Below are 15,011 nucleotides of genomic sequence, written 5' to 3'. Positions count from 1 at the left end.
TTTTGGTTTTTTTCAATTATATTTATTTTTCTTGTTCTTTATACTGATTTAATGATTGGCCACCATTTAATCAAGTCTATAGGTAATCTTGATGGATTGGGAGGTGAAGAGAGAACCTAGATCTAGAAAAATAAACATAAATAACTAGGCTAGGGATAGTTCTAGAAATTTATGGTGAGTTAAACTATAACTTCATGATTTAATTAGTTGCTTGGGTATCGTGAGAACAAATTCATCACTAATTAAAAGGGGACTAACAATTTGAAAAAATATTATAATACTTTAGGAATAGTTGTCACTATAATTGATTTGAGTCAATTTAAAGGGTAGAAACTACCAACCTATGGGGTGAATTCTAAACCCCAACGCTTCAAATAATTGTGTTTTTATTATCATTATTTTCTTTATTTATTTTTATTCTTTGTATTTTCAACAAAATTATCCATTTGATCTATTTTTTTTGAATTATTAATTATTTAAATTAGTAAAAGTATAACTTCCCTGTGAGTTCGACACCTGAAATACTCTGGGTAATTTACTACTGTGATCTCGTACACTTGTGAGAGCGATCAAGTTTTTGGCGCCATTGCCGGGGAAGTCAAAAATTTACTAGCTATTTAATTTTTAGTTCATTTTAACTTTAAATTTTAATTAATTAATTAATTATTATTTAATTTTATGTAACTGAGAAGTTCTGGTGATTTAAATTTGATTCCTATTAATCTAGAAATTGAACGGTTTTGCAGAAAAAATAGACCTCAAAAAAGAAGAAAGATGGGTGACGAAACTATTCCAAAGCTATCTCTTACATTTAGAGATATTCAACGCCCATTTATCACACCTAATCCATCATCCATCCAACTGAGTACGAGAGTGCGTAGTTATGAATTTAAGAATATTCACTTAAATGCGCTACCTAATTTCAACGGGCACCAAACTGAAGATGCCTTGGATTTTATACGAGAATTTTATACAGTAATTGATACACTACTGGTAAATAATCTATCGGATGATGATTTAAAGCTGCATTGCTTTCCATATTGTTTAAAAGGAGAAGCTCACCAATGGCTTTTACAATTACCAGAAGCTTCTATAAGCTCTTAGATAGAGATATATGAGCAATTTATATTGAAATATTATTCTCCTCAGAAGACTTCAAAATTAAGGAATAAAATTCACTTTTTCACACCGCAAAATAGTGAGTTGTTCCATGAGGCCTGGGAACATTATAATATCCTCATAAGCCAATGTCCCTATCAAAAATTTCCACACATACTCTTGACGGATTTTTTTTTATGATGAGCTTAATGTTGAATGCCAATCAAAAGTTGATAATGCAGCTTGAGATGATCCAAGTAATATGACAGTTGAAGAAAGGGAGGAGATTTATAAAATGCTAATAGAAAATTCAAGGCAAAAGGTAGTTCGAGGAAGGAGGGTGATGGTTAATGAAGTTTTTACATCAGATGTGTCGCATGAACTACAGGATTTAACAGAAAGGTTTCTCCAAGCTCTAGCTAATAGCGCTGGTTTCACATTCAAATCATTTCTCAATTAAAAGTAGGACACCAAAATACAAACTTACTCATTTATGCTTTCAAAATACAACTAGAGTATTCAAAACTCAATCTAAGTACCAAAAGCCCACACTAACTGTTATACCACACTCAATAGACCTAGGACAACTTATGTAACATACCATAACAACTAGATATCACATATTTTACAATTTCAACCCTCAACCTCTTGATTTAAGAAATGATAGGGGGAGGATTTTGACTTCAAAACTCAATATAATCCAATACAACTATACATATAGTCAAATTTACACTTACACTAGTATTTTAACCTTGCTCATATATCTCAACTAAAAAGATACCATATGCACTAGGCTTAAAATACATCTTTCAATACTCAATATTCAATAGTGCAAGTAATAATAAAATATGAACATTCTAGTTAGAAATATCAATTAATTACAATATGCAACTAAAATTATGAGAGGCCTATAGTAAGAAATCAAGTTTCCAAGCCTTTAATGCTTTCCCTTTGTCCTGCTTGAAACTAGTGCCTATAAAATGTTAAATAGAGAAGTAAATATAACCACTCAGTAATCAAGTTTCACCTAATCTATGTAGTTGTATATCAATCAAAAATGAATGCAATTGGTAATAAACACATGCATAAAGTATGTATGACAATGTATAGCCTCGGCCACAACAATAAAAACTATGTGTCCGGGTTTGAAATACATAGTCATATATATATATATATAATGTATAACTTGGGGTTGTAATAATACCAATCATGCCCCCTTAAATCGCACCGGACCATAATGCTAATAACCATATGGCTAAGACTAAATCCACGATCATATGACAACTTTATATCTTCCTAATTACTTTCGACATGAAACTAGTGACCATTCGATAGCTATGCCTTTCACGAACTAATCCAGCCTTTTTCTTGTGAGCAGCTACCGACCCAAGGTCAACTCACTCACTTGTGTAATTCGGTTTTCCTTAATACTAACAACCATGGAATGTCGTACCCCCAATCTAGCCTCCTTATAAATCGTTAGAGACTAATTAGATTTGCGTTCCTCATAGAACAAGTGGGACAGTTCTAAATTAATCATATGATAAGGCCTACCTTTTGATTCCAATGGTTGATGCTAAGGCAAGCTCTCGATTTTAATAGTCGCTGCCAATACCACGTGAATTTATCAATCTACTCTTCTTCCTAAGTGAATTCTCGCCAATGATCATGCTATGTATAGGTTACACATATTATGCAAATATGACTAACATTACAATTCCATGCCATGTCCACATCAATTACTCCCAGTAAACTCCACAACTAATATATATATATATGTATATGTATACATATATATCTATATAGATACATATATATATCTATATCTATATATATATGTATATGTATACATATACATATATATATATATATATTATATATATGTATATGTATACATATACATATATATATATATATATATTATATATATATGTATATATACATATACATATATATATACATATATATATATATATATGTATATCTATATATATATATATATGTATATCACATATGTTATATTTTGCAATATTATAGTCAAATGGCATCATTGCTTCACACAAATGTATCATGCACAAAACTCTTCATTTTTCAAAATCCATTTCACATATAATACCACATATTGCCAAAATTGCATCAATAACTTTCTACATATCAAAAAGTATTAAATCATAATATTCAAGAACTACTTAATTAACATACAACTATATGAATAAGGTTTCCCCTGGTTATCTCAAACCTTTGAAGGTCAAAGGTTGCCCCTCATTTATAGCTTGCTTTTCGAGGTAAATTCAAACTCACCGGTGCTTTATGAGGTTATTCTACAATTACATTAACACCTATCACTAATAATAATTAAAATCATCACTTCTAACATCTAATTTTATATTTTAATAACTAAATTTCTCAACTAAAAGATCAACCTCACATTCAATGAGTTTCTTAACTCCCATTACCTTCATTTAGCTTTTAACAACTTAAATAATCACTAATATATTATCTAACAACCCAAAATTATCATCAATGTCACAACTTACTTACTCCAACTCTTAAATTTCAACACTTTAATAACCTAAAGCTCTCAACTATTGAGTTTAATCACCACATTATATTTATTAACTTTCATTAGCTCCAACTAACACTAATAAAATATTTAGTCAACATCCATGGTAGCCACTTACCTCAACTACTACTATTTATGGCATTTGTGGGCATAAATTCATCCATAATTAAGAGCTCACTCTTATGGATGCACAAAACTACTATATCTAGGCTTAAATAACTCAAACAACTTCCATTAGTCTCATTTAAACTAATAGATTCAGACCCGTAGCCTTAGGTTCAAAAATCATTATCTTCCAACCTCAAATCTCACTTCTAAAACGTGTAGAGAGAAGAAGAAGAAGAAATAAGGAAGACTTACTAGGTGAAATCAAACTCCAATCACCTCCAAAATGCCTACAAGTTGATGCCTTAGCAGAGAAGTCACTCTCTTCGCTGCCCTCCCTTTGTTTCTAGTCTTCTTCACCTATTTTAGACCCTTTTTTCGCATTTTTAAAAAAGCTAATTTTGGAAATTATGTTGCAGCATAAATTTTAATGTTGTAGCGTAATGCACTAGGTCAAAATTTAATTTTTTTTTACAATTTGAGCTCGAGTGATCCAATTCATTTTCAAACCCAATCTAAAGGCTAAAGCCAAAACTCAATAGCCATTTCTAACTATTCTCAAATCTATTTATATTGAAATTTAGAAATATATCCTTCATTAGCTTACTTAATTAAGGAAATAACTTTTAGGATGTTACATGATGAGTTGAGCAAAGAGATAGCGAAATGCCAATAGTTGTTAAAGTCATGTCATCCCAAGGGCACAAGAAACATTGGTGGCTACTTATTAGTGGTTTGTATGAAGACTTGTTCATTCCCTAATGTTTAGTTGTTAATCCCCTCACTACAATTGTTTATTTGCATTGTTTGACTTGTTTCTGTGCACCTTTTTTGGCAAAAATTCCCCTTGGTTAAAAGGGTGGATTTTCTGATGTAAAAGTAGTCAAGGAGTGGACAAAGCAGCAATTAATGATAGAGTCAATTTTGAGAAGAGAAGCTCATATGGAATTTTGCAACTCCATTGGATGGGAACTACAAGAAGAACACTAAACATGGTGTTGTGTGGCAACTCCTTGCAAGTGACAATGCCAAGAAGAGGTGAAGCTAAATTACTTATTCCAATTATTAACAATGTCAATATTATAACTTTTGGCATGTTATTGTTATCATGAAATTCCTTAAAATTGTTCTTTTTTTGTGTATATATGAAAAAGTCATTAGATGGGAATTAATTAATTGTTTATGTTCATTTGCAACTACATTAAATAGGAAAAATAAACTATAAATATATAGTTTTATGTCAATTTAGAGTGTTGTAATGAACAAGTTAGATAGAGAAATTAACAACTTTTCATAGGGTGATGAACTACGTATAGTAGGGTGACAAACAAGTTATCCAAACATGAAACTAACCAACACTTGAAATTTTTTTTAAGTTAGTGTTGTAACAAACAAGTAAAATAGAAAAATTAACAAGATATCATAGGGTGATGAAACACACATAGTAAGGTGACGAACGAGTCACTTGAAAATTTTCAAGTTAAGTGAAACTCAAACTCATACTAGTAGAACTAGTACATACCATTATGAATAACTCATATCGATATCAACATATCAAATTGGTATGACAGAAGCTGTTATAAAAACCCACACTTCTAACGAACAAGTAAGGTAGGAAAATTAACAGGATGTTGTAGAGTGATGAACCACACATGATTGGGTGACGATCAAGTTACTTGAAATTTTTTAAGTTAAGTCAAGCCCAAACTCATACTAGTAGAACTAGTACATATCATTATGAATAACTTATATCAGTATCAACATAACAAACTAGTATGATAGAGGCTATTATAAAGACCCACACTTTTAACAAACAAGTAAGGTAGAGAAATTAACAAGATATTGTAGGATGATGAATCATATAAAGTAGGGTGATAAACAAGTCACTGGGAATTTTTTAAGTTAGATGAAACTTAAACTCATATCGATAGAACTAGTACATATTAGTATAAATAACTCACACTGATATCAACACAACATACTAATATAACAAAGGTTGTTATAGAAACCCACACAACATACTGATAGAATTCATACATATTGGTATGAACTACACATATTGGTATTTTAGAGACATAGCAGCATGACAAGTACATTTTCTCTATCTTGATCTTTTAATCTTGTTCATTCATTTAAAATTTACTTCTAATGGCTACTTTTTCATATCAGTAAGTTGGTAACATTTCAATATGACTTTGTGTTATAAGAGGTGCCTTTGTCTCATTCTTACCCATATCTCGAAATTATATCGATAGGAAAATTAGATTATCTCAACCCAATAATCATCACTTCACCAAAACCAAATTCCCTCCGTGATTATTTTCTAAACACTTTCTCAACCAAAAACCTTAGCCTAATCTCTCAATAAACCTCTCATATCTTTGATTCAATCTAATCCTATGTCCAACTCTTTGAAGAAGATGGCTTGAGTAAAAACTATAAAAAAGTCACTTGCAGATCAAGAAATCACTCTAAATGACTTTCATGAGGCTCGTAATCTCATTGTGAAGAGAAAAAGAATGAGTATAAACACTTTGGAGAATAAAATTGAGGTGTCAGACAAAGTTGAACAAGTTGCCATTGCTCAAACAAAGCAAGAGAGGGAGAATAAGAGGGAGAGAGTGTTCTTGCACTTCCATCGTCTTTTCCACTACCTCCCTTCATTGAACTCCATCTTTTCTTTTTTCTTACAATGAGGGGTAATATTATTATTTGGCTTTAAAAATTAATATCAAATCAAAACCCTAGCCTTGAAGTGAAATATCATGATTTCTGAGGTCTTCTTTTTTAATATTTATAGTCAAGAGGTCCTTAATGAAATTTTCCCATCCAAATGTCCATAGACCATTAAATCCTTGGTCAATAAATATACGTGTCTCTTTGAGTTGTTCTTCTTTCACAACCAAATTGATACATGTTTCCCGACTTTGTGAAGTTTGTTCACTCTAGAGGTTGTTATGATCACTGGGTTGGATAACCAGTTCGTTTTCGATGTGATCATTCGCATACTCCATGAAGAGAACAGACAGGTCGTGAGTGCTAATTCCTCGCTTGCCGGCTACTCAATGCATGCAGAGGTATTTTCCTCCACATTCTATTTGTTTCTCGAGAAAATCATAATCCCCCTCCCCCTTCAGTTCTCAGTGTAATTGAACTGATATTGGTTTTGCAATTCGGATCGACCTGGCAAGCGAGAAGCTAAAAAGATTTATGATGTGGGAATAAACCCTTAGTTTTGGGATTTTGACATTGCTTCCGAACCATGAAGCTTTTAATTAACCAGAAGAAAATAAATTAATATCAGTGCTGTGCATGCGTCCAAGGGATATTAATTAATGGTGGTGCAGTGCAAGTTTGTATTGTACAGTATTGTGCAGTCTTGGTTTCTGATTTTCTCTTGTACAGTATTGTACTATAATTTGTACGTCTTCAAACATGCTATATATAAATACAAATAAGCGAGTTGCTTAATATAAGTTATTACCTTGAGATTTTGAGAGTATTTGTGACCTAATATTTAACTAACAAGAAGAAAGATGAAGTTAAAATTAGAAGACATGAGCCAGCTCCACAACGTCCATGGTTATAACAAGGCTAATAATTAATATTGATGAGAGCTTGAAGAGGTAAACAAATACAATGAAATTCATCTCCTCCTTGATAACCAAGACAACATCTAGTTCCTCTTTCAATGACCTAGAAGCGTCTAGAATGATCTAAAAGGAATGGGAGACTTATTAGGTGCATCGATCGACTCAAGAGGAAATGGAAAAAACTGATTATGAGAATCCTCAGTGCAGTATGATCTTTCCAAGCCTATTTAATTTACATGATTGTGTCTCAGTATAATCTGGTATAATTAATGTCTAAGTATAGTTTTTTTTTTTTTGAGAGAATGACAGTTGGATTTTAAAAGATTGAATTAATAATAGTAAAATTTCCAACAAAATTTTATACAAAATAAATTTTAAATATCAATTCATATGAGGACAAATAAAAATTATTGTTACAATTAAGAATTATATTTACTACTTAAATACTTATTTGTAATTAAAACTTCTGGATTTATGATTATTTAAATTAATATTTTTAACTTATTTTAAAAAACACATGTTGAGGATTTACCTGCCATTAATTCAGTATTGGGGGACTTAATTGTCATTCTTCCATTCTTTTTCTCTAGCTACAAGAGAGACTTCAATGATAACAGATTAGATGGAGATACGACTTTGATGATAAGGGGACTGGGCTTCATGGAACAAGTTTTAGGACTACCACTCCCTTTAACAGCCACCCACGCGCGATGCTCATGCGACCCACTGTTGCAATAAATTGTTATCTTATGTCACTATGAGTAGGTTTAGCACTTGGGAAACCCAACACTGTTCATAGTTTATTCTAAAATCATGTGCTGTTAGCTACCCAAATCTGTTGGATTCCATAAAAAATTCCAAGATCAAATGATTAACTAAACAGGTCCATTAATTCCTTATATTTTCCATTACTAACCACAGTTATTATTTAATTACTGAGAAATATTGAATATTTGCAGTTTTGTTGATCATGCAATAGGCGGGTGTAAAACAAAAGATGTAAAACAAAAAGTCACGCTTTAGTTTATATTTATAAAATAATAAGACAATTTCTGTATCAAAGAACAAAATAGCAAATTACATTAACCTCGGCGAAGAAAGCTTAAAGATGCGGTGTGGTGTGGCGCCGTCAACTTCTTGTACCGCATGTCATCAGTTGATTGAAATGGCTGCTTTCAGAAGGAACTCCAAAACAAATTTCGTTCATTCAGCTGTCAGATAGTAGAGTTTACATCATGAAACTATCAAAACCCAATGGGATTATTTTCATCGAAAAATTATGACGATATGCTGAAATAGAATTTTAAAGGCAGAATATTTCTACGCCTTTCCAACTAAGCTAATGATGCTTTTAGTTTGGGAACAAAACATATCTTCCATCATCATATTACAATCTTTCACAAAAAATATAATTAGTCTTGCTTGTAGAATGATTGGGAATATTGCAGTCACTCCCATAAGGCTTGTTAAATCTCGACAAGCTAATGTTAAATGGGAGACTTGCATGAAACTTTATGGATGTCCCGTTGTATTAAATGAACTCCCTTTATTCTCAGAAAGACAATGAACTTTCGATAGAGGACATGGATCAATCAAAAAAGGACTGCCTCCCATTCAAGTGTTTCACCGGCGAACATGGGGATGATGTCTCCAAACGGAAAGGAAAAAGATTCAGGCACCTTCCACTGAGCCTTCCTCAGTTTAATCTTTGAGCTGTTTCTCGGAAGGCCATAGAAGTCTGGTCCATTAAAACTCGTGAAGGCCTCCAGCTTGTCGAGCGCACCAGCCTTAAACATGGAAACAATTTACAAATAATCATGCAAAGCACGAGCCTTTCCTTCCAGTTGCATCTCACAGATAGTTTACTATATATCTATATCTATATACATATATATTAAGCAAACAAAAATGTATGTGACCATATCGTCAAAGGGATCACCAGGATATTTGCTTCAAAAGATTGAAGAAATAATTATGTTGCCAGCATGTAGGAAAATAATACGATTTGAATAATTGAATCCATGAGGGATAAATAAGCAATCCTAGTTCATTACTGGAACTCACCCACTTCCCCAGCTCCTTAAACCCAACAAAATGTTCAAATGAAAATAAAAGAATGTAAAATTTAACACATGATTGAGGTGTTACCTCTTCAAAGACCTTGGCATAGAGTGATAGAGCGACACGGGAGTTGTATATGCCAGCACATCCACAAGGGCATTCTTTTTTATGTCTTTCATGAGGTGCACTATCAGTTCCAAGGAAAAACCTTTTACTTCCACTAGTAACAGCAGAGACAATAGCCTGTCCTGTGAAACAAAAATAACAATAATAATAGAATGATGATGATGATGTATAAAATTATGTGGAAAAGAAAAATATCAGAAGATGAGACAAGCAATAAGAACATTTCAAGACTTTGGAAGAAAGCTGCATTCATGCCACATGTAAATCATAACATTCATGCCTTTTATTTAAGTAGTTTATCCAATGAATGAAAAACAAGATTGGACTGGTTGGTTCAACTAGTATGAATCCATCCAATTTGCTGGTCTGATTTATGACCTAACCTAGGGTAGTGCCAACCCGGACCAACCCAGTTGCAACCCCACTGGTCAACTTGGTCCATTGCAATGCACTTATTTTTTAATAATATATTTGATAAATTTAACAGTTATGAGAAGATTATGTAAGATTTGTGGAAAGTAGACTGCAAAATAATCTTTAAATATTAGTTGTGATAGAGACTATTTCTAAATTTTGGTTCAGCTTATTTGAGCAAAATTATTTAACTTTTTATTGGGATTTTACTGAGTTTGCTAAACTTTTGTTGGCATTGTGCTGACATGTATAAGATTTTACTCTCTTCATTGAATTTTTGTTGGATTATTTGAGCAAAACTAATGATTTTTTATTTAAATATTTATTTTTTTCATATTCAAATATGAATATTTTTATGTATATAAATTAAATTAAATTATTTTAATTAAGACTGGTCTGACTCCAGGTTGACTTTCGGTTGAACCACTAACCTTTTACCAGTTCAATGACCAGTCTGCTTTTCAAAGCCTTGAGTTTTATCTCAAGTTATTTTTAATGAAGACTGGTATAGCACCTGAAAGATGTGAGGTTGAAATTATTTATACTCCATGGCAGAAAAATACATACTGTGGATTTCTCTTTTGAGCACTGGAAGACAGTAATTGTGAGGCTGCAAGCCACCTTGGAACAGAGCATTGCGGTTCAGAAGAAGATGCTGTGGTGTAACAGTTGCAGCTACATAACCTGACAAAAAAAAAATCATGAGAAAATTATGAAAAATGAAATAACAACATAAAAATAGAGATCATTCAACCAAATGATAAGACATACCTTCTTTGCAAGATTCTACAAAGTTAACAGCATCCATGGTAGTAATATGCTCCATTACAACCTTCAGCTGTGGAAGCCTTTGAAGTAAAGGCTCTAAAATTGTTTCAATAAAAACCTTTTCCCTATCGAAAATATCAACACTTGGATCTGTGACTTCCCCATGAACCTGTAAAGCAATTAATTCAAGCTTAAGGATGTAGAAGAAAAGACATCTTAGTACTTAAAGTCAGAAAAAAGACCAGATGGATAGAGGGAAACAAGTCACTGGGTGGCTTGCCAAACACCATGCAGTTCATACTTAAGCCTTCACATGTTTATCATTGCAACATGGTGTGAAATAGGTGTCCATTACATACAAAATAGGTTCATACAGTTAAAAAGGAAAGAAAGAATGAAGAAACAAAAGTAACAATTTTTCCCCAAAAAATAGGACAAATAAGCAAGTTAAGCGAAATCATATTGGTACCAATAATGGTATGTTCTGCTGAACCATCTCCTCTAAAACAGGAAGGCATTTTCCAAGAAGATCTGTAACGCCATCTTGAGAGTTTGTGGTAGCACCAGCAGGATATAACTTCACACCATAAACAACACCACTTCTTTCTGTCAATGCAGTCAGCATCATCAATAAATGTAATATATTTATAAAAATAAAGGCAAAGGTGGATGAACACAAAAATCTAAGCGATAGATGGAAGAGCGTAAATATATGCAACCCTAGACATGCAAATTAAACTTGCTACTACTTCTTGAAAACTCATTTTTGCCATATACTTGAATACATTTCATGGGTAAATTTCTTTTAAACTATGCACGCACAACTAGACTCACTTGCAACTTTAATCTCATCAGGGCTTGTCATGTCTGTTAGGTAAAGGGTCATCAGGGGACTGAAGTTGCTGTCTCTAGGCAGTCCTTTCAAGATGGCCTCTTGATAAGCCAAAGCAGCAGCTGTGGTAGTAATGGGTGGCCTTAAATTTGGCATAACTATTGCTCTTCCAAAATGCTTTGCACTGTAATGCAGTACTAGTCAGTAATCAGGATTTGAAAATCATTTCATTTTTAGGAATATAAAAGATGCTAGGAGCAAGCATTTCTCTCATTCATCCCCTAAAAATCATCAGTGTAAATGGATTGACAACAGGCCTTTCTGTTATTGATTTATAAGTGAATTTACCTGGAAGAGATTACAGCTTTGAGAAGGTCACCATCACGAAGGTGAAGATGCCAGTCATCAGGTTGTGTAATAGTAAGCTCCGTCTTTGGTCCTTTAGAATACAGGCGCTTATGCGCTTCAAATTTTTTAGATGAAAAGTGTAATACCTATAACAAAGATAACAAAATAGACAATAGATGAATCATACAATTCACACAAAAGGCAATGGTGTACATAATGATACAGTCTAGTAGTTTGAGTAATGAAAATAAACTGTTAGATTGCAGAAACAGTTCAGCTACACTTGAAGCCATTTGAACAGAATTCCAACATTTTCAAATTGATAATGGTCCTGGAAGGGATTAATAAAGAAAATAGCGAATTTATTATTAGAGTTCAAAATCCAAACACTTACTGTGGCCATCATTCAAGTATTAAAGAAATGAGGTGAGACCACAGCAGGACGCATCACCTCCTTTTCAATACTTGTTTTGCCACAGAAGACTAGTTAAGGAAATAAGTTTGAGCTTTTGACCAGTGAAAACAACTTCACAAATAAAGTCACTAAAAAAAAAAAAAGAATTACTTGGTAAGGAAGGAACAAAGTCTTCATCATTCTTGATACGACAAAGCCATCATCACAAGCACTTCAAAACTTGCAGAACTATCTGTTATGAAGAAATTATGAGATGAAAGGAAAAGAAACAAATCAGTACTTTGGCAGAACCTAATTATTACTTACGATGACATGCATTTCTATAAAAAGGGAAAGGGAAATAATGAAGTAAAAGAGGACATTGTTATCAATTGCTTGCCGTTTAGTTTAATGACAATAAGCAAAATGTAAAATGCAATAATTCAACCTAGATGTGCTTCCCAATTGTTACTGGCAACATGACTAATCAAAGGCCTGAACAATAATCCATCATACAAAAGGCCTGAATGGAATGGTACAACACTTAAATGAGAGTGGTGGCCATAGGCAGACCTATACTACACCACTGAAATCTTTGAAATATGCATATTTGATTTAATACCCTTTTAATTTTTGTTCCAGATATTTTGACACAACTCAAGCCGAGTCATTTACAAGATCATACATCACAAGTACCTTGAGAATTTCCAAGTTTGATGGTAATATAAAAAGATTAATAAACAGAATGCCAATACACAACAAATCCAACATTACAAAACAACATTATCCAAATCATACAAGTCGCTAATAATCAAAATGAAGAGGGAAGAAGTATAATAGCCAATTACACACCACTCAAGCAAACACCAGTGCATAATAAAATAAACACTGCGTAAATATTCATAAATTCAAAGGTTCAATATTCAAACGATTACACGATATACAAAGCCAACTTAAAATGAAAATTTTAAAACAAAACAAGAAAATGGGAGGGCAAAAAGCAGAGTAGAATCATTATACTTGAGCCATTGAACAATCGACACAAAGTAAACATTTGAAGAACAAGGAGAACCAATTAAGTGGGGAGGAAGCAGATAAGACTTGTACGATTGAAAACTACTGAGGGAGTGAGGTTGTTTGAGCGATTGAGCGAGAGGGGGGCCAAGCAGGATTTCGTCTTCTACGTACGAGTTGTCCACCAAGGGAGAACAGACACTGTGACGAAGTGAGGGCGGGTAACATCAGCGACTCCGTATCTGTGACTGAGAGATGGGGAGGCAGAGAGTCAATGGAGTAAGGATTGAGGTGCTTATTGGGAATCTGAGAGATAAACAACATCGTGAAGCTTAAGGAAGAAGAGCGAGCGAGCATTGCTTGAGGACCACGCTTTTTATTTTAAGACAGCAAGGGCATTTTTTCACCTCCATTTTTTTTTTTTCCAAGGATCGTTAGATATTATAAAGTCAATGGGTCAATTCTGTCATTTACTATTAAAAATTCGATCTTCAATGCCTTGATAGGATCTCATATTTGAATATTTAAATTTTAACGGGTGAGATATCATTTTAATTAGATTAATTTACATATTTTTTAGTTATTTTCCTCCCGCAACAACAGAATTCATATTATGAGTTTTAAAAATATATAAAAATAAATCAAGCTATTGGTGCGGGCATTTTAACTAATACTACAAAGATGACCCAGGACAGCACAACAATGTTTCTCTTCAATAAGAGTTATATACCTCTTCCAAGGTTATTAAATTCGAGTCTCAATAAAAATATTTTCTTCTTTCAAGATTATGAAATTCATTCAGAATGTGTCCCCAATTTATTTTATAACATTTTCTTTCTCTTTATTTATTTATTCTTAACTTCTTTTATATCACTGTGCAAGTCATCTATAAGTTTCCTGTGCATATGCTGGAAATGTCAAAGATGTAAGCCTTAGATCATTTTCTAAGAACTCAAACAGCTAGAAAGAAATTAGAAAAATGAAAACTTAGGGCTGTATGGCTTCTATTTTATTTATTATTTTTAAAAACTGTTTTGTAATATAATTTTTAAAATTATTTTTTCAAAACAAAATTAAATGAGAATCCATTTGGCTATGTTAATTAAAAAATAGTTTTAAAATTAAAAAATAAACTGATAGTTATGATTATAAACAGTTAATGATGATAAACAATAATAAAAATTAGTCAAGATAAATATAAATTTTAATAATAAAATTTAGTATATTTTAAAAATAAAAAAATAAAAACAATCAGAAGTTGTTTCTATTTTTTTGTTTTTAAAAAAAAAATGAAAATAGTTTTAAAAAACAATTAAATGAAAAACACTTATTCAAACAAGTGTATAAATTTTTCTATTTTAAAAAACAAAAAGCAACTTTTAAAAATAGAAAACAAACAAGCTATTACTGATTTGAGAACTGATTTGGCAACAACGGCCAACAAAATGCATCATCATTATTTTCCCTAAGTAACAACAGAATTCATTTTATAATTTTTTAGTTCATAATTAATCATGTTTTATAAAATTATAATTGTTTATTGTATAAAATAAGCATATATTAATTAATCTATCATATGTATAAAATAAGCACTTGAGATAAAAGATAATCATAACAAATAAATAATTATAAATTAATAAAGAAATGATAAGAAAAAATACAACTATTCAAAATTCAAACTATAATTCAATCAGT

General features: G+C 32.0%; 1 protein-coding gene across 5 annotated transcripts; it reads right to left on the bottom strand.

Moving 5' to 3' along the window:
- Positions 1-8,359: 8,359 nt before the first annotated feature.
- LOC129312769 (dihydroorotase, mitochondrial-like) lies at positions 8,360-13,631 on the bottom strand. Of its 5 annotated transcripts, none has more exons than XM_054955471.1 (9): positions 13,375-13,631; positions 12,474-12,555; positions 11,909-12,054; positions 11,563-11,744; positions 11,198-11,334; positions 10,732-10,897; positions 10,528-10,644; positions 9,508-9,668; positions 8,360-9,146 (listed from the first exon to the last, which is right to left on the bottom strand). In XM_054955471.1, the coding sequence occupies exons 2-9, from the start codon at positions 12,501-12,503 to the stop codon at positions 8,952-8,954; spliced, it is 1,134 nt and encodes a 377-aa protein (XP_054811446.1). In that variant the 5' UTR covers positions 12,504-12,555; positions 13,375-13,631; the 3' UTR covers positions 8,360-8,951. The 5 variants fall into 5 exon arrangements, with proteins under 5 accessions (XP_054811446.1, XP_054811445.1, XP_054811444.1 ...); XM_054955470.1 differs by having other exon boundaries at positions 13,404-13,631; XM_054955469.1 differs by having other exon boundaries at positions 13,410-13,631.
- Between the last annotated feature and the right edge of the window lie 1,380 nt (positions 13,632-15,011).

This window comes from Prosopis cineraria, unplaced genomic scaffold, assembly GCF_029017545.1.
Source record: "Prosopis cineraria cultivar Desert tree isolate PC_DT_omini unplaced genomic scaffold, ASM2901754v1 PC6, whole genome shotgun sequence".
Lineage (NCBI taxonomy): Eukaryota > Viridiplantae > Streptophyta > Magnoliopsida > Fabales > Fabaceae > Prosopis > Prosopis cineraria.
Note: the sequence above shows the minus strand (reverse complement) of the source record. Positions and strands in the feature narration are given on the sequence as shown.